The sequence below is a fragment of the Anser anser genome, assembly GCF_964211835.1.
Source record: "Anser anser genome assembly, chromosome: 11".
Classification (NCBI taxonomy): Eukaryota; Metazoa; Chordata; class Aves; order Anseriformes; family Anatidae; genus Anser; species Anser anser.
Window position 1 is genome coordinate 10,482,380 of NC_139732.1, and position 25,464 is coordinate 10,507,843.

The 25,464-nt window shown below is 45.5% G+C and overlaps 1 protein-coding gene across 3 annotated transcripts; it reads right to left on the minus strand.

Moving 5' to 3' along the window:
• Positions 1-152: 152 nt before the first annotated feature.
• HSF4 (heat shock transcription factor 4) lies at positions 153-25,390 on the minus strand. 3 transcript variants are annotated; one of them, XM_083851323.1, is made up of 13 exons: positions 24,814-25,390; positions 21,700-21,808; positions 20,768-20,895; positions 19,113-19,237; positions 16,352-16,427; positions 14,962-15,026; positions 12,519-12,618; positions 11,408-11,532; positions 8,966-9,184; positions 6,951-7,056; positions 5,835-5,900; positions 4,570-4,657; positions 153-3,635 (listed from the first exon to the last, which is right to left on the minus strand). In XM_083851323.1, the coding sequence occupies exons 1-13, from the start codon at positions 24,934-24,936 to the stop codon at positions 3,439-3,441; spliced, it is 1,527 nt and encodes a 508-aa protein (XP_083707449.1). In that variant the 5' UTR covers positions 24,937-25,390; the 3' UTR covers positions 153-3,438. The 3 variants fall into 3 exon arrangements, with proteins under 3 accessions (XP_083707449.1, XP_083707451.1, XP_083707450.1); XM_083851324.1 differs by having other exon boundaries at positions 3,500-3,635; positions 4,570-4,676; XM_083851325.1 differs by lacking the exons at positions 20,768-20,895; positions 21,700-21,808.
• Positions 25,391-25,464: the final 74 nt, after the last annotated feature.

The following is a 25,464-nucleotide window of genomic DNA, read 5'->3' on the forward strand; positions in this document are numbered from 1 at the left end:
GCACAGAGGATTTTACATCACAGCGTGAACAGCAAGGTCAGCACATGCAGGATGCAATTTCACTAAGCATGATCACCTTTTGCATTGCCTGCACGTGCAGTAGCCTGGTGCGGGGCTCCTGACTGCCCATGCTGGTGCTGAGCCCCCTCAAACACGGGGCCTCAGCTCCAGGGCTCATGCCTTTGACACCTCTGTCAGCACAGGCTGAAATCGCGCTGGGCACCGCACAGGGGACCTGTCACAGCCAGCCTCATCGCCAGGTCAGGATGGGAGAAGCGCACGGTGACCCATTTTTAGATACTGGTCCAACAGTACCACATTGCTGAGCTCAAGAGAGCAGAGCAGTGAACTGCAGACTCACAGTAAGATGAGGAAACCCACCTTCTTGTTGAGCTATCACATCAAGTTTGCATCTTTTACTGTCCTGACATTCCCTATTTTACTAAGATGAAATAAGCAGGAAGGAGCCTATTATCAAATCTCACTGAACCAAACAGATGAACAAAAAAGAGAAACCATTTATAAACAAAGGATTTACAAAAAGTAATTCCAAGAATGAAGTTTGAGCTTTTATTATCACTGAAAGCAAGAAAAAAATGATTCAAAATTGCTGGTCAGATTTCAGGAACTATAGATTTCTTTACTCTGAGCCTGACCTTATGTCAAATATACCCACACTGACCAGCACTAAAAAATTCAGCTGCTTGCTCGCTTGACATGCTAGGTCTCTCCAGCTCCTGTTTTTTAACATAGATGATCTCAGTCCATCAGTGGGCCCTACTTTATCTCACAAATGAATCTCTTCAGTTTCTGGAAGATACTTTCACTTACCAGGGAGGACTTGGGAAGGAGGAGAGGAGTACGGGGTAGAGAGAAAGTAGTGAAAGAAATGCCAGAACAGGACTAAATGAGAAAAAGGAAACATATTTAATTAGTGTTTTCTGTAAAACTTTACAAATGTACAGCATAGTGCAAAAACACAGTCTCAGCACATCACCTTCAAGTAAAATTAACGATGTAAAAAGCCAAGGAACACAAGCCTGCTTCTTCACAGGAGTGGTTCTTGAATGCTGCTCCTGGAGGTTACCCACACTCCATCAATCTCCGATCTCATGTTTATAGCAGAGCAAAAAGCCTAAAGAAAAACCCAGGAACCATTCAGGAGTGGCTGCTCACAGCGAGTGCAGCCTGCCACTTAACCCTATAAAAATGCTGCAGTCTAAGATGGTGCCAGGCCCCCTCGATGACTGAGCTTCACCTTTGTCTACTTACAAGTAGCTCTCCTAAGATGGTTCATTTTTCAACCACAACTAGACAATCCAGTAAGACACTCAAGCACATATCCAACTTCAGGCAGATGATAGACTTGATAAAAATAAGGAAAACTGCTCAAAAGCTTGAAGTTATACATCTGCTTAAAATACCTTATTGAATCGATACATTCAGTGTTAACATTAAGGCAATCTAGCATCTGAAGGTTCAAAGAAGGATGTAAAACCTGAACAGGGATAACGTACTCCATCAGGTGATAAGAGACACCAGAGAGTTTTCAATTTCCTTTGAGAAAAGAAGCAAACAGACTGCAACTCAACACGTTTCCATTGCTGGAAATGACAAAATACATTGGCAAATCGGCTGATCTAGATGAGCTTCCTAAGCACAAATCTGTCAAAAATGAAACCCTGTCCATGCTACACTCGACCATCATCTAAATACTAGGCCAGTGGGGGTTGCCAGAATTTTCCCTTAGTCCTGAACACAAAAAACAGTGGATGGAATTAATTCAGAAGCTCTCACAACATCACTTCTGCAAAGTCTGTACCACTATAGTGGTGACAGAGCTCCCAGCACGTGGTAGCTAGCTGGGAAAAAATGGGCTCAGAAGTGAGTGTTTCTGAACTGTTCACATCTGTTCACACACTGAAAAATGGATGGAGAAATGGGCTGTGACAGGGAAGTCCATTTAAAACATGCATCTATTACTAATGAGAATTTGAGCTTGCATTCATCCTACATTTTTGTGTGGATGCTGCTTGACCATTCTAGATGCTCAGAAATATGATTTAGTACATAGAATCATCATGGCAATGGAAATTAGCAGAGCATTTCTTCAAATAACATTGGCATGGTTTATACTTCCCTGTCCAAGCCCTTAGAAGGCCTGAGTTAGGTGAACTTCCTGGGTCTAACTGCATTTGGGCAGCTTTCTTAAGGAAAAGCAACTCAATTAGAGGATACTGAGATAAATAATATGTTCTCATTAGAACTACAGCATAAAAAAACAAAGCTCTGCTTTGTTGAGAAACTCAGTTGTCAGAAACCACATGGAAGAGGAAGATTAATTCAACCTTTGGAGGCTGGTCTCAAATGCACAAAGGGCAGAAGAAAAGTTAGTGGGATGCGGCGGACTAACCCCTCTGCCTCTGTCCTACACTGAGCAGGTAGCTGCAGCTGAGAGTCCTTCTAAAAAGGGGCTCCGATCAATTAAACCGGTTCATCAGATTTCAAACGTTAATAAACCAACAGGCACATCTTCAGGGGAAATAGAACAGGTCAAGGCCAAGGAAAAAATATAATCGGACTGGACATGAAATACTCAGCCAGCATTAAAACCAGGACTGCGCCCTCTCAGTCCTGTTTGAAAATGGAAAACTGTGTGTACAGAAGAGTCTATCCCTTATTCTGTTTTAAAGTATGGAGTGCCTTGCCTTTATGTTAGAGAAAATAAATTGGGGGAAAAAACAACAACCCTCTCAACTCAGGATGGGATGTTTGTGGGGTCTGCAATGGTCTGTAGCTCCCCTAGGGCCAGAGACACATTCTTGGAGAGGTCACTCAGAAAACTATCTTCTGCACAATCTGAGGGATCTTCATTTTCCTAACTCATCCCGGGAAGATAAGGGAGAGGCACAAGCACATCCCATAAAAAACAGAAAACGGATAATAAGAGAATAATTTTAGAGCATTGGTCTGGCACACAGAATTAATTTCCTACTTATAAAAAAAACGCATTCAGAAGGGTCATGCATCTCTTAGCTGATCTGTGCTGCCCCAGTAAAATCCAACAGTTTGCCATTGCAGACATTGATTGGGATTACTTTATTTTAGGATGGACTTTTAAGCTACTTGTCACCCAAATTTTCTTAGAAGGTTTGAAATTTGTAAAAGCATTTTCAAGAAAAACAGCTCCTACCGAGTTCTCGCCCCAAATAGGAACAAGCACCAGGAGCAGCATTTTGTTTTAAAATCATTATCCTGGACAAACACTGAAATCCAGGGGCAGAGCAGGTAATGCAACAACTACTGACCATTTCCATCTAATCAAAAAGAAAGGTCACAACAACTCTTTTGTGGGTTTCTGAGTCACTTTTGTTTCTTTACATTCAAACCTGTGGATGCTTGGATGGGTGGAAGAGAGGTGATGTCTTGGAAGCTACATCACTGGTTGTTGTCAGTGGAAGAGCTCAGGTTTAAGGGGATATCCCCTTGGACGCCCACAGAGGACAGGTAGGAAGCCATATTTTCAGGGGGAACATAAAGAGATGAATTTTCAGGCAAGCTGATGATGTCACTTCCAAAGACGGACTGACGATCAGCGAGGAACTGCTGGGTGCTTTCAAGAACGACATCTTTCCCTAGGAATGCAAGCAGATAACAAAAAGCTCAGTTTCTGGAAGGCGTATTACCAGCCTTTATGGAAGGAGAACTGAAAAGTGGCAAACCACAGCTGCAACAGGAGGTGAAGGACCTCACTCAAGGCAAAAAGTGCTTGGAAACATTTGAATCAAACACAGACTCACTCCGAAGCCCATGAAAATCAGTGGGAGTCTCTGTGGGTTGCCTAGCTGGGTTCTGCCTGAATAGTGAGATGCCTCACAAGAGGTGAAAGAGGTATGACCAAATAGCTGGAGGCATGGAGAAGCGGGAAAGAGCAGCCTCTCTTCACCTCCACTCGAGAACTGTCTGTTTTTCCTTACCTTTGCAGAAGGAGACACCTGCTGATTGCCCCATTATTCCAGCATTGTACCACTGCATGGAAAAGAAAGGCTTTGCAAAGAGGGGATGCTCCCCTTGTGCATTTCAGCCCCAACCTGCTGAATAATTCTCTCCAGTATTGCTGGGCTTTAAAGCCTTTGTTGCTCATGCAAGATGCTGAGCTTAAGGCAGAGAGTGGAAGTCCTTGAACTATACTTTAAAACTCTGGGGTGGGATCAGGTGGCTATGCACAAGAATAAGGCTCTCAAAAGCTTCTCTTCCAGGTCTAGCCCAGATAAATACACGTGAAAATAATAATACATCACTATTCCAAGACCAGGCAAACACTTCTAGATTCATACTTAAGGTCACTGACACACTTCATCAGTCACTAAGGGGGAGAAAGATCAGCTGAACGTTTCCCTTCAGGTCTGGTGAAACTGAGAAATAAGCATTCCTCTGGCTGCTGGCAGCTCTGAGATCACCTCTGCATCAGAAGCCAGAGGAAATACAGGACCCATACAGCTGCTGATGTGTTTAACGCCCTAATTACATCCCTATTCCCACCTCTGCAAGAGCTGTCAGTGCTCCTACCTGGGCAGGCGCTGTTAAATGATGGGTTGAACACTTTTGATGACAGCTCAGTTGCATTCTTCTCCAGATCCACCGTGAGTCGCTGCATCTTGATGCAAAAATATAAACTACAATGTACAATTATACAAAGACAGGGGAGCTTGTTAGAACTAGGCCACTTCTGAAAATCAGCGCTTCATCAATGCTGCATTACATCGAACCAGCAATGCCAGCTATCCTCCCAAACTCATCTGCACATTGTAAAAACAGTCAGCAGCACGTGCTCAAGGGCAGATACATCTGACAGGGAGAGAGCTAACGGAGATGTACTCCTAGGGGCAGACTGCTCCACATGCTGTGAAATTCAGTGGACTCAAAGACTGAACTATTCAACGCTGAAGCAGCCTCTCAGCTTTTTTTTTTTCATGCAATCCATTTTAACAGAGACCTTGCTTCCAATCCTTGCTTCCAAGACTTGCAAATATTATCTGACCCTTTAGAGAATCTCCTTCCTAACCCTCAGGAAATGCAACAGCCTAGTAAATTCAAAATTATTAAATCAAAACCTAAAAAGGATAGTGTTATCATGAGGAATGTTTATAGAAATTTGGCACTTCATTAGAATAGAGTGCACTTGGCTTGCACTTCTGTAAAAGTGGCAGAAACATCCAAGTCTTTATCCCACACAGCTGGCAGCGAGGGCTTTGAAAAATCACCCCCAGTCAAACTGGGAAAAAAAAAAAGAAAAGAAATCACTTTTATCTAATCATTATATGCTCCTTAGAAATGCCTGTTTCAATGTCAATTCCAAACAAAACCCACCAAACTGAATTCCTCCTAGTTTCTTCTGTGTGGGTGCGTACAAGCTGCTGTTCTAATGACGTGTGGTTTTGCTGCTCCTGAAACGTACGGGGATGGCTTTGTTTTGTAAAGGCACAGTTTGTAAAGAACGTCAGCAAAAGGCACTTTATGAATCTATGGTATTATTAGGAAGTAACACCCGGACTGAGAGGGCCTGGAGCAGCCAGCTTCAATCAAGGACTCCAGGACATCATCAAAACCCATCTCTTAAACCATCTCTCTGGCTGAGTGGGAAAGACAGGTGAGAAGTACAAGGCAGCACCCTCAGCCTAACCCCAGGGGATGCTTTACTCACGCTGCTTTACCACACTCTGCCCTCTGGCTATAAAGAAACTGAGCTTTCTTCAGTTAAGCTCAAGCTCTGCCTACAGGAAACGCTGCTTCATATTTACATTACTATTATCTCAGAAATACGTTTCTCTTACCGGGGACAGACTGGCTTCCATTTCAGCCAAATTCCACTCACTCATAGATAAATTGGGATTACAGACCTGTTGGGAGAAAAATACAATTAGGGCACTGAAAGGCGCACCAATTGCGTGAGAAGCCTGAGCAATCTGGGAAAAGCAGCTCTTGAGCTGGGGTACGGTTTTATGATTCATTCTTGCTCTTGTGGCGTTCAGTTGCACAGAGAGAGAAAAGTGTGTCAGTAACAGGAAAACACCTCCTAATAAGAAATAAGAAACAGAAACCAGCAGAGCCAGTGACAGAGCAGGCCATTAGAAAAGCTTTCTGTAAGGTCAAAATCAATCACAGGTGCTTTGGAACTGGCTTTAAGTGAATAAGATCAATTTTTTAGGATTTTTCATCCCTGTTTATCCATGCAAGTTTACCACGTGCCTGCATCTGAAGTGTCTTCTCAAAGGAGCATATCTTTGACAGATTCTTTCACTACATACAAAGTTATTTGATTACTGGCAAAAGCCTTTCATATACTAACTGTATGCATAAGAGAGAGAGTGAAAGAGAATTCAATCTTTATGTATCTGCATACATACTCAAGAAAAAAAGCTACCATCCATTTCTAGACAAAATTGACCTGAGAACTGCAGACAAGAAAAGATCTTAGCAGAGAGAATTTGGCACTGGCTGCATTTCCCAGAACGTGAGGAAAAGGGGAAGGTAGTAGAGATGAGCACAATCTCAGAGTATCTAAGATGCAGAATATGCAAAAAATAAACTAACCCAGCCAAAACAATTACCAAGCCAGCTAGAGACTCGTAATAAACCTATCGTGTGTGGATGTGTTAGGTCTCATGATGTTACCTTTACCAAATGCACCGTTTTGTGCTCCTAAAAGTTCAGATATGTGCATTTCCACAAGAAATTTTCAAAGTATCATTTAAAGCCTGAAATCCTGCCATTTCCTATGAGCAGCCCAAAGAAGAGCTCTGTTTCTTTGGCAGCCTGGGACAGTTATGGTGCCACACAAGGCTGCATAAGACTAAGCCTCATGGTCCATCTGTTTTACAGCCCAAAGGTACCGCTGGCTCCCTCCCAACTCTTCCCATTGCTGCCCGGGCAGAGGGGCTGGCACTCACGTCCAGGAGGCTGGCAGGCTCCAGGCCGTACTGCTGGCTCCGCAGCAGCAGCTGCACCCCTTCCAAACTCCAGTCGGTGCCCTCCAAGGGGTCTGAAATATCTGTTCTGAGAAAAGACAAGGGAAAACATTGCCACGCATGAGTCTTGCATAGATCCATAGAGAAAGCAGGACTGAGAAGCCTTCCTACGTGAGGTTTATGTTTAAACCACAATTAGGAAAACAAGAGCCCACTGTCAGCCTGGGTTTATGCCATTTCACTTGGATTAATCTCAGAAATATAACCCAAAAGAGCATGCAGGAGACTGGGCTGATGGTCAATGAGTGAGACTACTCCTCTCCTGGGTGATGTACGTGGTCTGGGGACGGACAGTCTGCACAAATCTCCTTAAGATTAGGAAAATTAAAGCTTTCCTTAGAGAAAATCCTTCTAGAGAGGAAGTTGGGATCCAGAACCAGCTACAAGCCCATCATCCTGGGTCCAAGATGGCTAAATTACTGTTACCTAATGGCTCTTAAGGGAGTGACTTCTACCAGCAGGCATGTACCTGAGACATTCAGCTAAAGGAGCAACCATGAGACCCCGCTGTGTTTAATCCCCCAAAAGTATAAAAATTTCTCTTCAAATCCAGACTCTTTAAAATAAAAAAGAAGTGATTTTTCTTCTAATAAAATGTTTTTAAGCAGCCAATAGGGTTCAGAAAGAGAAATTTGGTTCTCTGTAGGTCCCAAAGGAAACTATACACCTTTCTGATAACTTTTGTTTCGTTTTGTTTTGCTTTTTTCTCCCAATCCTCCTTACACCATATGCAGATGCCATCAAGAACATATTCTGTAGTTAACTGCCATTTCATCCACCGTGCCTAATAACCCTGTGCTAATCCCCCTTGCAAGAGGGAATCATTCTCTCTGCCCTTCATATGCAAGATACTTACATGCCCTGGCTTCAAAACAACAAAACTTCCGCCCCTTTGTAACAGACTTCTGCACTCAGTGAACACAAGCTCCCAGCTCTCCATCCCTGTGCATGACCTCACTGGCTATTTCCTGATTTCAAGCCATGATTTTTATGAATTTTTATTTTTTTCCTTCATAAAGCCATGCTTTGGAGTGCCTAGCATTTTACTGAGCCTCTCCACTTAAAGGAGACAAGCCCAGCAAACCCAGCTAAGTTTCACAGGTTTTTACTCTCAGTCAGAGATGGGGAAGCTGCAATTTCTTGCAGTGTCAGCCTCCCAGTACCTCCCCAGAACCACATGGCCCATGGGATGGTGCCAAAGGGACTGGCTGCCCCCTGAAGGCAGGTCTAGCACTATCTAAGGAGAGGCACCTTGGAAAGGTGACAGGAGATGCAAAGGGAGAGCAGACTAAAAAGAAGAGACCCTATCTGATTGCCCAGCATAGAATAGGAAAAGAAAGGGAGCAAGGGAGCAAAGGATTTCCTTCTTAAGCCCAAATCTGGGGCAAATTCTTTGCTGCCTTATCGCTTATATGCCCTACGATAGTGCAGATGATGGTGAACTGTCCTCTGACATCGCTGTCTGTGTATCGGTACGCCAGACACAAATATTTCTGTGAGAGTTTCTGTAACTGAAGACTCAGCAAGGCAAATGAGAGGCATCGTGAGCTATTGGGGATGTCATGGGGCCCAGTGGCCTGCAAGTCAGCAGACACTGATGCTGGTCTGGGCTCCAGCTTTCACACAGACCTGGGGCAAATGCCCCTCACTGCAGAAAGCCTCTTCCTGTTCCCGTGGCTGATGTGCATGCTCTGAGAGCTCTTGCTCTACTGGGGCCTTCACGCAAGTCATTCACAGGCCCCCTAACCCTGTGAACTGTCCCCTGGGCTTCAAGGGCCCCCTAGGCAGGTGCCATGGGGACAGGAAGGAGCTCACAAGGTTGCACAAGGTGACAAAATCAACCTCCTTTGAATTTTGTTGAATTACCCAACTCGCTGGTAATGGGAAGAGAGGGTCACGAAACACCCAGGGCCACAGCTCTCCCTCTCTCCCCTCACCTGTCCAGCAGTGCTCTTCTGCCTCTTCTCTCCGGTGGCTGCGAGGTCCCTGGTGGGACTGCACCACAGCTGCCTTTGCCTTCCAGCACAGACTGAACCATGGCGACTGGGAGCACCGGGGGCTCGGGGCAGGCCCGGCAGCCTGGCACATCGGGCTCGGTGGTGGCTTTCATTCCAGGGCTCACTGGCTCTTCCTTGATCAGCATGAGGCACTTCTCCCTGCATCAGAGACAAGACTTAGCACTACACATATGCTCCACAAAGGCCTCGCTTTACTGGGAAGGGCAATAGCACGAGGGCTTGTCTGCCCTTCTCAAACTGCCCCGTGAAGTCTTTCCATTCCCCAGACGGGCAAATAAACTCTCCCAGCAACCCTGTTTTCCCTTTTGCAATCTCCAAGGCAGGTCAGTGTTGGTGGAAAATCTCCAAGGAGCATGGGATCAGCAGCTGTATTTTACCAAGCTTCCAGCATGTGCATGCACAAGGCTCTGTTGGAGTGAAGCAGGTTTTTGGGGCACAGCCAGAAGCAGTAGACAAACACAAGCTTGGAAGACTGAAACTACCAGATCAAGGCTGGGCATCCACCCACAGAAGTGCTAGAAGGGGCCCATCCTGGGGTCCCTTTTACAGCAGAGCCGTAAAGAGGCATATCAGAAACATGCTCAGCTGGAATACTTTCACTCACTTCATCCGTCATGGCTATAATCAATTTACTCCATTAGATTGTCTTGCAAATATGGAAAATACACTTTCATGTGTTCATCATTCCTCAGAAAAGTTAGACTTGATACAGGTAAATGGTCACTGGGCTAGAGAGGGACCCAAGAAAAGTAGAAGCCTCCACCCTAAAGACAGGAATGGGATCAGAAAGACCTCCCCATGCTGGGGTTAGTACTGGACCAGAAAGCTCCCTAAAGATCCCCATGGCACAGGAGAGGATCTTGTGGCCTGGCAGCATTTGGGACAGAGGCTATTAAGATTTGACAGTCCCAGCCAGATCTTTTACTTTTTTGGAGGCAGAGGTTTGCCTTTTTTCAGTGGGAGAAGCACTCCATGTTATTCCTAGAAGGACATGTTATATCAAAGGTTTGAACATTCCAATTTTGTGTATAAAAATCTACCCTGTGACACCTATAGGAAACTTTACAGCTCCCTGTGAATCTGCACAACTGGAGCCAAAATGACAATGGCATGCAGATAAAGAGGCGCTGTGCGCAGGAAGCCACGTTGAGAAAATATTTTACAGCACTTACAGACTAGCTTTGCTGCAAGACAACACGTGGACATGTCCCACATGTGGGAGGTATGCGACACTACAAAGCCCTCCGGGGCGTTTTTTTTTTAAATCATCTTTTCATCTTATGAATCCTAAACTCCTACCAGAAGCTCGTGTTGATTTAGCAAGTACTACACTCCTGAACTCATTATGGCTCAGATTCTCTTCACGAGCCATGCAGACAGCACAGATCAGAGGCCACCAGGTGGCACTCAGTAATTAGCTGAAATAAGCAATTGAAGATTATATTAAAAAAAATTCTGCTTTAGAAATGGCTTTCAGCATGCCTTTTTTTTTAACTGGAGCTCTTTATATGCTTCGAGCTAATTTTATGACTGTGGTTTCAATTATTAGGTAGATTTACAGACAATTTCTAGGGTATAGCTGCCTTGCCTCTACGCCTGAGAAACTGTTTCCATGATTCATCTGTCTACTTACTTTCCACTGACATAGCTGTAGTTATTCTGCTACTAGCCCTAAGTACACTGAATGTGCGTGGCAGGAAGAGATAAGCACTAAATACCTCTGCATTCAATTCTTAAGTTACTGGGACCTTTTCACAGAAAAGTTGTCAAACATCGGAAGTTGTGATGCAACCTTTCTGTTCTCATTAGCAGAAAGATGTACAGTTTGATTCTGTTTTTTCTTTGTCAAAGAAAAGAGAAAACTTCCTCTCTTTCTCTCAACAAACCCAACAAATTTGGTATCTCATTCTTTGAGAAAGTCCAGACAGTCACTGTCTTGAGCACAAAAATATAAAGAAACATGGAATACTTCCCAAGGAAGGGAGTGGAAGTTCTCAGCATGAAACCCATGACTTTGTTTTAAAAGTCATGCTGTTATTAACCCTACCTAGTTCTGAAAATCTGACTCACATTCCAAACTGGAGGTCTTTAAAAGACATTTAGATGTAGAGCTTAGTGATATAGTTTAGTGGTTTAGTGGAGGACTTGTTAGTGTTAGGTCAGAGGTTGGACTAGGTGATCTTGGAGGTCTCTTCCAACCTAGATGATTCTGTGATTCTGTGAAAAGTATCCCATTCCATCACGTCTATAGAATTTTGCACCTCAGACACAAACTTGTAGAATTACAGCGAGGAAACACTCTTGTGAAGTTACTCTTGTCCACGCCCAGTTCTGCCCATTTTCAAACCCAAAGATGTTTACCTGTCGTTATCAGAAGGGGACTGCATATTTATTATGTTGGATGGTGATGTTTCAGTAACATCAGATATGATGGGTCCTCCAACAATTGCAGGGCTGTTTAAGCAAGAAGCGGGTTCTGTCGATGGCTAAGAGGAAAGCAAAAATAATACAGATTTATCCTTCTGCAGTGGTAAAGAGCACTAATAAGTCAGCTGGTTCTCCACTTGCCCAAGAAGGGGGAGAGGCAGCTTACTGATTTGTAAGAGAAAACTTCACCCAGCCCCATCCTCTAAAAGTCCTGCCCAGCAGTTCTGGATGGTAGCATGCAGTCTCTCCTGGAACCCTGTCTGAAAGTAGTGCCATCCTATCCCCTTACTTGCTACAGGGCCGCAGCTCACTGGAAAACAGCAGCCCAAGTTATCACTGATTTCTGTGGCAACAGGCAAAGTACAGGGCCCTATCTCAGGGAGAGTTTACCCACTCTGCCCTGGAGTCCTCCCTGTACAGGAACGCAGAAAGCTCTTACCTACTGTACAACCTTATAAGTTCCTCCGGTCTCTCCTCCAACCACACAGAGGTGCAGGTGTAACACAAGCACTGTGACTGAAGTGTCACCTACTGAGAGGTTTTACCAAGCCTGACATTTTGCCTAGACTGCTCAGCTCTCATACTACGTCAGCCACAGAATATGGCAGCACGAGCGTGTGCAAGCACCCTTCTCTCCCTGGAAATGAGGAGTTAAAGGAATAATAAATGTCACTCTGCTTTGCAGACCTCTCCTCTCCTCTCCTCTCCTCTCCTCTCCTCTCCTCTCCTCTCCTCTCCTCTCCTCTCCTCTCCTCTCCTCTCCTCTCCTCTCCTCTCCTCTCCTCTCCTCTCCTCTCCTCTCCTCTCCTCTCCTCTCCTCTCCTCTCCTCTCCTCTCCTCTCCTCTCCTCTCCTCTCCTCTCCTCTCCTCTCCTCTCCTCTCCTCTCCTCTCCTCTCCTCTCCTCTCTCCTCTCCTCTCCTCTCCTCTCCTCACTGCCAGACTCTTGCCAAACTCTTTACTCTGAAGTCCTTACCATTGCCTCAAACATTTTCCCACCCTTGGCCAAAGAAATTCCCCAAAGCCCGGAGGCTGGAGTAAACCTACCGACTGTATGAAATAGGGGTCGTGGAGGGGGTCCGTAGGCAAATGTCGGCTGAACTTGGACACTTGTGGAGCTGCCAACCCATTGTCGAGCATCAGAGGCCTGCGAAGAGAAACAAGAGGTTTGTTTTCCCAGCGTGTACTGACTGACTGGTCAATGATTGCTCAGAAAAGAGACATCTTTCAGCCAAGGGTTGATTCCCCCTGGGTACTGTGTTTTTCCCCAGGTGTAAGGTATGCTCTTGTTCAGTGTTACAGAGAAGGAAGGGAAGCAGCAGTCTTGAACGAGGTCACCATTAAAAAGGGTCTTTAACAGCCATACAGAGAAGAGAAGATCTGGGTTTTCTAGATCTTACTTTAAAGAGGCAAGTCAAATAACACATTGAGCACTACTTGTTTCCCAGATAAGGTGGCAATACCTGGACCCATAATCAAAAAAAAAAAAAAAAGTTTTAGTAAAGACCTGAAACCAGGAGAAAAGGAGAAGCCTCAAAATGGCACTGCCCTTCCTCATGAAACTTCCTGTGTGGCAGTGCTTGGTTTTGCGATGGAAATGTTACCAACACTGCAATACGGTCCCAGAGAAACTGGCAACTGGTGTATTTTGCTTCACACCCACTATTGTTACTGCTGTGCTGATCCTATAAAGCTGCCTCCTCCTCCCACTGACCCACAGAGTCAGGAGAAGCATCCTCAGTGTCCGTTTAGAAGACAGCACTTTGGCTGAGGGCAACAGGGAAAGTCAACAGGTTTTTGCTATAGTCATGTCTAACAGGTGTGATGGAAAAACATCCTAGCTCCCTTCATCCTACAGACACTGGAACTAGGTATGTTGGGAGAAATTATGGGTTTGCTCAGATTGCAATTAGATCCCACAGCAAAGGGATTATACAGCAGGACTCATTGCTGATTAACAGCCTTCTTCTATCCCGTGACATTAACCAAAGATAAAGAATGAGAAAGAATATTTGAATCATCCCGACACTGACCTTGTTATGGCATAAGCTACTCTTCAGCACAAACCAAGGTATCGTAGCCAGCCCTGTGACAATTACTTTGCAAGTGTCCAGCTCCCTGCTCCATGAGCAACAAATGAACCTCCCTATCCAACATTTGTTACCAAAATACTTTGGTGCCTAACCCATCTAACAGCCTCCCAGGTCAGGCGTGCCTGCAGGACCTACTGACCAAGCCATCCTGTCCAAACCTACCAGCTGGCACTCCTCTGGTCTGTGCCCAGCTGCTCTGGGCTGCATGATACAACTTTCTGGTGGCATTTAAAAGAGAAGCAGGAAAGCAAGACTGTGAAAGATAAAGCACTAAAGGTGCAGCTATAGACATAAGAACTAAGGTGCCTTGAGGACAGCCCTTCATGCTTCCAAGGAAGCAGAAACTCAATTAACAGGCACAACACTGTGCAAATTGCAGCGGGGTTGTATCAGCAGGATCCCTCTTTATAAGGAGGCCAATATATTTGCTGTGCAAGTAGTTCTGTGCTCTTCTGCTCCTTTCGGCCCAGTCTCTCACTAATGATTTGCTTTTTTTCCCCACAACAATGGTCTATGACATTTCTTGGGCTGCAAAGCTCTTGCAGGGAGGGCATGGCACTGACCATGGAAATCAGAGATCTGATCTAGCATCTCATTTCTCTGCTTCTCCACTCTACAGGAAGAAAATCTCTTCACTCATGTACCTCAATGAGCCAGAGCAGTTGATGTTCTCCCCTTGAACCTCCTTCTTTGCTACCATTCTCTGAGCAGTGTATATCCCTTCCAGAAGGCTTGGTAGAGGGGATAGGCAGAGGTGAGCATATCCAGTTTACCTGTACAGACAGACTACAGGCTCCTTCATCAAATCCTGTGTTTTCTTTACAATCCTGACATGAAGTTTCAGCAAAGAATGAGGACACTGATTAAAGATCAACCCCCTAGAGCAGCCATTCTTGGGATGTCTCCTTTGAGGCACGGAGAAGTTTCTGACTTGCCTAAGGCCACAAAGTAATAAAGGTGGAACTGGAGGCAGGTTCCTGAAGGTCACCAAGCCTGTGTCAGATACACACCTCGTTCAGTGACTGTGGGTCAAATAAAAGGTGCCTGTGGTCTGGCTGGGCCCAGCCCTGCTCCTGCTGATGACAAGTGGCAAAACCGGTGCCTATGGGACCAGCACTGGGGTCCTGCCCTTTCTCCTCCCACTGAGTGTTCCCATCTCCCATCCCGCACTGTATTCCCCAAATAAAGGTCACGAGCTGACATGGTGCTTCTCTAAAGACCACTGAATGGGGCATGTCAGCAGGTCTGACTCGGCAGTTCAGCCCATTCATTCCCCATTACCATGGTGCCCTGGTCCGGTGACCGCCTGCCTGGCCGAGCTGAGCTTGTGCTTTTAGCGAGGGGGCAGCATTATGCACCCGTGAGTGAGCGTGTGCGCACCACACAAGGGTACTTACAGCTTCCTCTTTATCCCAGCGCCGCTGGGGTTTGATTGGAGCTGGCCAAACAGAAACTGAATCAGCTGTCAGGAGAGATCACAATCCGGTGTTAATCAGCAGAGTGATTCAGCACTCCTCGCTCTCGTCTCACGCATTCCTCCCTCCTGACACCACCCCGAAGCTGGGAGCAGCCACGAAATATGGGAGCCAAACTGTAGGAGGTACCAGAGCCTGAAACAGGACTCTCGAATGAGTACAGCCCGTTGAGTGAAGGTGGCTAGATGCACACTCTCAGTGCTTGCTCTCTCCACTCCTGTGCATGCAGAACTCCAACGAGCCCTATCCAACCTGGGAGCATGTCTGTGAAGTACCCAACCAAACCTGGATTTAGACTTGGCCTTCGTAAAAGTTTTCAGAGCCCTTTATAAGAGGCTTTAGAAAATCTAATAAAGACTTTGCAAGTTAAAACAGAAACTTTCTAGGGGAGACCCTGGATGGGGGTCTCAGCTCTTTTGGTTGAGTTTTTCAGCCCTGTGAAGGTCAGTGTTGGTAAAACCAGACAATAAACATGATGCAGTATGGCTTTGAAGAGGAATCACTTAGCAACATACTCCCAGGTCAGCTTGAGCTCTGCTTTGACCTCCTAACAAAGAGAGCATTATTATTATATACCACAGCTGCCTCTTACTCATTGCTAAATGTAACAAAATAGAGTTGCATAAATGCCCCTACAATGAGTGGTGTGGCTGGTCCAGCCTCAGAGCTGGAGGAAGCTTTGATAGCCTCATGTACTTCTATCCAGTCCTATGACTGTGATGCCACGTGACGGTTAGAACATGGCTCTCAGAGGGACCGGGAAATGTGACGTGCTCAGTCACATCAGCACCATCTGGGAATCACTGGAGAGGCCTCTTCTGTTCAGGTCTGCTAGAGATTAAGGGAGGTGGCTCCCTTAAAATGCCACAGTTGCTGGAGGTTCCCCCTGGGGAAATGGCTAGCCAGTTCTGCGGCCTCCGTGCTGGCAGCATGGGGAGGCTCCTCTGTTGTACGGAAGAAAAGGAAAGGTTAGGGAAGCCCTAAGGCATTGGTACCACCACAACAAGGATGGTCTCATACAGGGCATTCAGTGAAAGCTGTGCTCTCTTGCTCAGGGCTTGGACAGAAAAGTGATTACTAACATCACAGCATGGACTGACAGGTAAATTAAAATCTTTTGCTCTAGGGTATGATTTATGCTTTGTTAATGACCATTGCCCATAGGACAAACAGGAGCATCATGCAATTAGAAAGAAAGGGAAAATACATATACTGTAGTATCACAGTGTGGAGAAGATTATGGGACAAGACAGATCAGAGGAGGACATACATTGTGCAGTACAAGTGAGTTTCGAGTTTATACAATCACTACCTTGTTGATCACCTTCTGCTGCTGTGAGTGGTTCTGCCGGAGAGAAACAACTTCCCGCCAAAGAACTTCATTTTGCCTGAAAGTGAAACAGAAACTTTCTTTTAGTACAGAAATATTCCAACAGCCCATGGTGCTGCCATGATACACAGTAGGCCCAACTCGGTAAAGTTTGTCTCTCTTTGGGACCGTTGCAGCACTTGGCACATTCCAGATATCCCACCCAGGGTCACAGGATTGCTTTCCTTGTTTTTCCTCCATTTCAGAACTACAGAGCAAAGCTTGGAGGAGAAACAAATAAAGAGAAGCCAGCATATATAGGGGAGGGTAATGGGAGGACACACGTTTGGGTTGGGTGGAACATTTAGGCCAAACTCAGAATTTCAACAGGGTCAAATTTGTGATTTTGAAAGATTTGGATCATCAAGACTGTTCTTCCTGCTGGGGCAAAGAAAGCCCAGCCACTCTACTACTGCTCCCAAAGACCAAGAGATCCTAAGTATAGAGAGTGTGTATTCTGTGTATTCTGCCTGCTTGGACCTCATGCATGTGGAGGTACAAAGGCATGTTTGGGAGTCACCAGAGTAGCTAAAGGGATGCTTCCACATCTGAAAGCCTTGAACTAGGATGCATGTAGTGACTTTATCAGTGGGAGTCACTGATTTCATCCAGCAAATTTTACGTCCAGCTTGCAATTGCACAGAGCATATATAGGCCTAGGTTTCTGTCTGCAAATGCGGCACCCAGGGGAGTTATGGGCTGCCTTGAACATTCAGCCCCAGGAGGTGGGATGAGGGAGATGCAGCGTTTATTTGCTGTGCTGCCTCCAAATCTGGATTCCAGCCAAGTCTGTGCTGCAAAAGGTTTTGCCAGTGAATTTATCTCAAGAGTGTATAGATGTACCAAAACTGACAGGCCAGCAAAACCTCCCATATATGTGCAATTTATAAAGCCTTTTTCTACATATCCTTTAGGTGGTAATACTCTTTATTGCCGCTGTACCCGGATTTCACAATGTGATTTCACACATATGCTAAGCGTGGAAGGCATTTGTCCTGGTTTCAGCTAGGATAGAGTTACTTTTCCTCCTAGTAGCTGGTAGGGTGCTATGGTTTGGATTAGGATGAGAAGAGCGTTGATAACACGCTGATGTTTTAATTGTTGCAGAGCAGTGCTTACGCTAAGCCAAGGACTTTCCAGCTTCTCGCTCTGTCCTGCCAGCGGGCAGGCTGGGGGTGCAGCAGGAGCTGGGAGGGGACAGACCCAGGACAGCTGACCCAAACTGGCCAGAGGGGTATTCCACACCATATGGCATCATGCTAAACAACATATAGGGGTGGCTAGCCGGGATGGGGGGGGCAGCTGCTTGGGGATAGGCTAGGCATCGGTCAGCAGGTGATGAGCAATGACATTGTGCATCACTTGTTTCGTATACATTATTATTATTATTATTATTATTATTATTATTATTATTCTCCTGTCTTAATAAACTGTCTTTATCTAAACCCACAGGCTTCACTTTCCCGTTTCTCTCCCCCATCCCAGAGAGGGAGGGGGGAGGGTGAGCGAACGGCTGTGTGGTGCTTAGCTGCCTGCCAGGTTAAACCACAACAGCATTAAAAACTGAGGAAGGATTAAAATATTTAGCTATCGCGCTTAAGGTGGTGGACTGCAATGAAGTTTTGCAGTATCTGATGTTCTCTCAAGGTCTAGGATGTCAGGTTCATCTAACGATACATGAATCTCAGCTTTCATTATAAAAAAAGCTTCTGAGTCCTGTTGTTTAAAGAAGAAACGAAAAAAAAATCTAAGTGTTTTATAAGAATTAAAGTTCTGGATGCAAATAAAAACCTCTCCAGATGTATGATTTATAAAATGCTATCCATTTACTAAATTCCTAGTGACCATGTCTGACTCAGAAAATCCCAGTCTCAGACAGCTGGAGGGTCAGGTGACTGCATGCAAGTAGTACTGCATATGCCTGTCTTGCTCTTACACAACAATTTTGGCCTTGTCAGAAGACACAGTCTTCAGAGAGAGAGAGGGGTCCAATGATCTAAACTACAGCCACTCTAGTATTCTTATATTCTTCAGGTCAGGCCTATATTTTGGATGTTGAGGATGACAGATATATTTCTGACTTTTAAACAGTTGAATAGAGTACCACTGCAAATCTGCCACTGCTTTCTCTCCTAGGGGTGAGAAAGAGTTACATATCTCTTTTTACCATCATCTCTATCTGGAGGAAACACAGTTATCTAAGTCCCCAAAATATACATATACTTCCTGTGTGGCCTTCTCTGTGCTCACCTCATCTATAAAGGGAAAATATGGATGTCTACCTTCCATAGAAGACAGAGAGGCTGAGGATTAATTTGCATTTTGTACCTCATTGGGAACTCTGCACAGAAATCCTACATGTTGTCGTGTCAACAGATCTAGTCCCTATGACTAAAACGAAGGTCAGCTGTTTAGATACATCAGGCGCTAGCACAACAGTCTTAAGATATATGCCTGCGTCAGCATTTGCTCTGTTCATGCTTACTGCTAAGAGGATATATAAATAACAAAAACTCATGTTTTCAAAGTTAGGATGAAAATATTTAAGCAAAGAGGAGATTCTTAGTCAAAGATTGCTCTGACTCAGTATATGCTCCCTGGGAGGGAGGTGTGTAAGGCTCCTCCTTTCAAGCATTCCCCAAGACCAACATCTCTCGAGAAGCAAATGCCCGAAAAGAAGCAGCCTGAGTAGGATTCAACTCACTGCTTCATGTCCTGAACTTGACACTCCATGTTCTCCTGCTGACTTCTCAGTATCTGTACCTCATATAGCAACCTGCTGAGGTCCTCCTGGCGCATCTTGGTCTCCTCACTTTTCACTACTGACACCTGAGGAAGAAAAAGTCCAAAGTGGATTTTACCAACACAGGAAGGGCTGTGGACAGACACAGTCATTGCTGTGGCTTGAGTACAGGACTTCTACCAGCCAGGCTCTGATGTGCTGAAATACTGGGACAGGCAATACATTCACAAGTGTCTAGGCATTACTGCATGGGCCAACGGAATAAAATACAGAAAAGAGCAGGAAAAATGCTTTCATACAGAGGGTTGGAAGCAGGATATTCTCCACTAGGGATGTATTTCAAGTCAACTCGGAAAAAATGGCATTGTGAGGAACAGAGAAGAATTGAACTAGGTCATTTGATTAATTATTTCCTTTTAATCTATAGAGATCCTGAATTCAGTCTTGTGCTTTACAGAAATAAACCTGAGGAACTGTTTCAAATCGATATATTACGCTTGGATTTCCAGAATGCTTTTGCTGAATTTCCTTTCTGAAGTCAATGTGCTAATTCAGTAAGAGAACAATTCTTTATGGGAAGGTTAATAACCTGTTAAAAGGTAGCAAGCAGATGGCAGGAGTAGGTTACCGCTTCTAAAACAACAAGAGATGAATGTTGGGAGACCCAGGAGATATGTTGTACTTATCTAGAAAAGGGGATAATGATTCAAAACCAGAGTGGTGCAAAGCAAGCCTGGCTGTGCAGCACTATACAAAGATCTCGTGACACTAAGCAATGCAGAGAAAAATCCAACAAACAAACCAAAACCATAATCAACCAAAAGAAAAACTGATGAAAATCAAGCCCAGGTTAGAAACCAGATCACAAGGTGATCTTGCAGTTATGCTGAGCAGTCTACAGCATGCCAGCCCGTGGTCCAAGAGCAAACAAGTATTTTAGGTATCATGAAGAGAACAAAGCAGTTGTGGTGACAGAAATCCATCTAATGACCACGTCTTAATTATAGGGCTGTTCTGGTCAATCTCCCCAAAAAAACAGATGTAAGAGGGTTAGGTGCAGGGTGGAGAGCCACAGCGACAGGCACAAAAAGGCTCTTGCTTGGGAAGAAGCATGGCATTTTCTGCTCGAGACATCTGAGGTACTGGACGCAAGTATTCACTACTTCTCTCCTAGCAGAAAGCCGAGGGAAAACCAAATTAAAAGAGACAACAGGTTTAAAAATGAACCAAGGGAGTTACATCTCTACACATATTTTTAATTAAGTTTTGGGGCATACTGTTAAGAGATGTTTTGAAAACCACCACATGGCTCTTCTGGAACCTTCTGGAAGGGGTCGGGGGTCACTGCTGCTGCCTCAGCCTTCCCGCCTTGAGCCTTCCCGCCTCAGCCTTTAAAGCACCATTTGAGAGGCTCACTGGATGTTTTGATGTCCCAGATGTTCGGGTGTTTCAAAAACTACCACACAGCCTTTGTGGAACCTTCTGGAAGGATGGGGTCACTGCTGCTGCCTCAGCTTTCCCGCCTTGAGCCTGCCCGCCTCAGCCCTTAAGGCACCAGTTGAGGGGCTCTCAAGGGGGTCCCACCCTGCGTGTCCCTCCACCCAGCATCCCCTCACCTTCCTCTTGATGTGCTCCAGGAGGTGCTCGTGGCCCTGCAGGAAGCAGAGGTGCTGGAACTCGGTGTCGTCCCGCTCAGGCTTGACGAGCCCCCCTTGCTCGATGTTCACCACCTTCCTGAAGCCATCTGCGTAGAGAGCATGTGGGTGGAGGGCCAATAGACCAAGGCCCTCCTCCCTGCCTCCTGCCCCGTCAAAGATGATGGAAATCTACTTTGGATACTTGTCTGAAGTCCTAAAAGGCTTTCTATGCCACTAAACTGCCTTAGAACTGGCCTCACATTTACAACACTGCTATTGTATGCTTAAATAGCAAAGAGAAAACTTTACCAAGGAACTTAGTGATTTAGTCATCAATAGAAAACTGTACTTCTGAAAACTATCAGAAAAGATCCAAGTTTAATACAAATATGGTCTAGATGTGGCTGACAGCTACACCTAAATCTCCATTAAGGGATGAAAATGCCTCATTAGCGAGGTTTGCAGGGAGAAATACTGCCTGTTCTTGGTTCAGCCACAGGGCCGGGAGAACGGATAAGCTCTGGGCATACTACACTCAAGAAAAGCAGTTTCTGAAGGAAATTTCACAGTATCAGGCTGCTAGATAAAGTCCCATACAGCATGAAATGGTAAAGAAATAATAATGTGTGATCAAATTGATGGAAGGGAAGCAGAAAACCCATTGGCTGAAATTTCTTAGCCACAATTTAGGATTGAATCTAACAGAAATTTCATATACAAGGACATTGCTCTCCTGGGATCTAAGTGAAAGGTCCTCTTTGGCAAAATCCACAACACATACGTGTATATGTGAACTCTCAGCATTTCTATCTACAATTCTCTTCCATGCTTCCTGTACTACCCCAGCTTTCTATCACTCTCCCCGTGTCTTGTGGGACCCACATCGCCTAGGAAGTGGAGTTTGAACTTACACATGTTCAGCTGCCGGACGAAACTGGCCATGTTGTTGTGTTTGAAATACTTGGGCAGCACCTCTTTGGCAAACCGTCCTTGGTCAAACACATGGAAGCTGGTGCCATTCTGCAAAGGCGAGAAGGATGGGGGAAGTCAGAAGAATGCCCTGACCACAAGGGGAGACCAGGAGGAGGTGATTCCCTTGAGTCCTACAGCAGGACTAGTCATGCTCTGAATTGTCACCTTGAAGGTGTGAAGACTGACAACAACTTTTAGTGAATGATGTGCTCCTTTCAGTCCCTGTACAGTCAGTCCTCTATGACCGCGTTTCTGATCCTTTTTGAATTAGCTTTGCCACTGCTTGATTCAGGGCCTCAGATGAGAGAGGGAAACCACAGACATTTACATCCAAAATGCTCGTAGCTCATGATTGCTGCCTCTTCTTGTGTGGGCCTCATAGAAAGACTGGTGTCCGAAGAAGGTCATGGAAAGTGGAAATTACCATCACAATCCCTCAATCTGCTTGCCCAGGTCTGACCCATCTGCCTCAGAGCACAGCAGTCCTCGAGGGAGCACTGCCCGGAGACATGGCACAAGAAACACAGCAAGGCAAGAAAGCAAATCATCCCTGGAGATACTGCACTGATGCAGAAGCCCTACAGACCTTCTCCTGGTTATTTTTGAAACATACAGCCACAAATGCAACCCCAAACTTGGCTGAACATAGCATACAAGTTATAACAGTCATGCTTTACAGCTCAAGCTAGCAACATGCATTTTAACTGGATAAAAGATCATATTTTAGGTTGCATCACCAGGAGTTGTGATTGCAAAACAACACAAACCAGACTGGGATCACTGACACGCTGCAGCTCATGTGCTTTCCTTGCTGGCCTGTGAGAAACAGTGCACTGAAGCTGTCCCAAAACGTTTTGCGAACAAAAATCCACATGACCTTTTCAAGGGACAGAAGAATTGGCAATTAATTTTCATCTGCAATTGACACTTAGAAACAGCCTTTTCTGAATCCCTGACCTTAACAGCATCAGTGTCTCCAGGATATGGGGACAGGGGGACTTCCTTAAATCTCATCTCTGCTCTGGATGGATGGGGGCAGCCAGGGGAGTTTGGAAGAACCATGATATCAAACGTGGAGTTTGGGGTGCACATAACATTTTGTAAACTTGCAGAGAACCATATCTTTTAGGGGCTTACATTGGCTTTGCTTGTGTAGAGAGCAAGAGCTGCTAAGAGCTGCCTGGGGAGCCCAGCTGTGCAGCCTAAGCCCATCACTGCTTCAGGGAAGGACGGGCAAGATGCAGAGACCTCTGCCAGGGAAAAAGCAGCAACAGATATTTGAGCTGGATTTACCAACTCAGCTGCAGCTGAGTTTTAAGGGACAGCTAGCTAAAGATGCCAGGGTGTGTGTGGTGTTGGCAGAACCCAGCATAGCCACCGTCACCCTCCTGCTGTGTCTGGTGTCATTACCTGCAGCCAAGTGATATGTCAGCTCGGGGGTTGTTTCACATGAGACTGGTTTTTGAGAGAGGAGGAGAGTGGAAAGGCCCTACAGGCAAAGAGACTTTGGAGATGCTGCGTGTTCAGTGACACATTGTGCACGTGCCAGCATGTTCCCATATGGCAGCCGTGCCCTGGTGGCCTTACATCGTAAGAGCACAAGCTGGGAGACGCTTCAACAGTCTTCTCTGCCCAAGGCAAAACTGTCTCTACAGCCTGTCAGCCTTGGCAAATGCTCATCTTGCCTGGTCTTGGCAGAGCCATGGGCCACAGACCCTCTGCCCTGCCCAGGCAAACTACTCCAGGGATTTCCTAGAAGTTTTTCCTAACTGAATCTTCCACTTCAAAAATTAACGTCATTACTTCTTGTCCCATCTGCCACGGACAGAAGGCAGACTTTTCTTTTTAACCTTAAACCAGCCTTTACTGTACATATAAAGCATTACCTTGTTTCCTCTCCATCTCTGCTCCTTCAGGCTATAAGACCCACAGTTTACTCAGTTGCTTTTTACACATCCTATTTACCAAGAGCTCTGATTACATCCAGAAATCTCAGACACACACAACTCCTCAGCTCCAACAGCACTGATGGGTAGAAGAAGAGGATGCAACGTGGGAGCCTTAGAATCTAAAAGCTTTGCCCAAGCAGGTAGCTGTAAGGCTGCAGGAAAGCAGAGCATAGTGTGGGAGGTGAGAAATAACTCTCAACCTAACAACAACATGTGGAATAATGTGCATGTAACAGAGGAGGGGCTATTTATACATGTTAGGTAATCTTTGCTAGTTTGAAAGTCCTCGTTCTAAACACACGGTACGAAAACTTAGGGGTTCTGGGAGGTATGGACATGCAATACCAGCTTTAGAAAGCAGCCATTCCCTTGGATAAAAATGTAGCTTGAATTCATCCCAAGTTTTGTTTGAAAACTGTATTGGACAAAAACACATGGCAAAAAGACTGCTTTAGACTTCTTTTCTCCCTTTAAATCTCCTCTTGTTATAGATTCTTATTTTTGGAGAACAAGTTTATGCACACAACTTCTCTAAGTCCCTGCTGAAGACAAATCATGACATTATTTGCAGCAAGTCTTACTCAGGTCAAAAATACAATGTGGTTTCAAAATGCTGTACTAGGGGGACAGATAAATCATTTTTATTCTCTGATTTCACTCGGTATATTAAAACCTTCGTGACAAATAAGAAGCCAAAACAGCAATCTATCACTAAGGAGCCATACAGACAAAACACACCACAACCATCACACAGGCTAGATGAAAAGTTGAGTAAAGCCCTTGCAAAATGCTAAATAATTTAAAGGGCCAATCTGAGATCTGGTTAAGCCATAGGCTTCAGACTGCGGTCTGAAGGCTGGCTGTGGCAATTTGCTGCCTACTTCCATGGCACTTGTGAGTGGCTGCTAAGAAACCCTGGTGAAGTAACACAAACATCAGCTAAATTCTTTAAGGGCTCTGCATCTTTCCTAGAAAACTTTGGGGACCACAGATTGAAGCAAGGTGGAAAACTTTTCACTCTTAAGAAGCCTGGATTTTTATAGGGTTCAGTTCTAGCCACCTTTAAAGGCACTTCAAGTGGCAACCGGCACTCGCTGCACTTACCGTACTCCAGCAGATGAGATGGTTCGTTTCGGGATCTTCCACCAGCGTCCAGAGCTTGGTGAGGAAGGCTGGCACATTGCTGGAGTACCCATCCATCACCAGAGAGCTGGGTGAATCCTGCATAGCTTTGCAGTGTCCCAGCTATACTAACCCCATCGCTGTCGGCGTGCCTGTCTCCCTGCACGCGTGTGCGTCCGACAGAGAACGAACCACTGAATTTTATCCCGGGCTAGTGGAAAGTAGGCTCCCAGGGAGTCACATCAGCAGTGCTGCTCGCACTCTTAAAAACTCAGCACAATGCGATGGCATCACCAGCCCCAGAGAACAATACACAGAATGAAAATGCACTGCAGCCGATCTCACAGAGCTGTGAATAAATACGCAGCGTCATGCAGAGGGAACACGTGCCACACACCTTGCGCTGGGAGGTTTGCAAGTCACCGGAGTGAATCCACCTGCTGAGAGCCTGTGGGATGCCCGGCACAGCAGCGTCAGGTTTGTCAAAGCACTTGATGTGTTGTTTTGGAATATTCTTGCCCCAAAAGCCGGCCAGCACAGATGAACAAGGCCTGGCCAGACCTCAGGGCTGCACATCGCTGGCAAGGTTTTGAAAAGTCAAAACCGTACGTTGGCTTGGCTACAGATCTCATG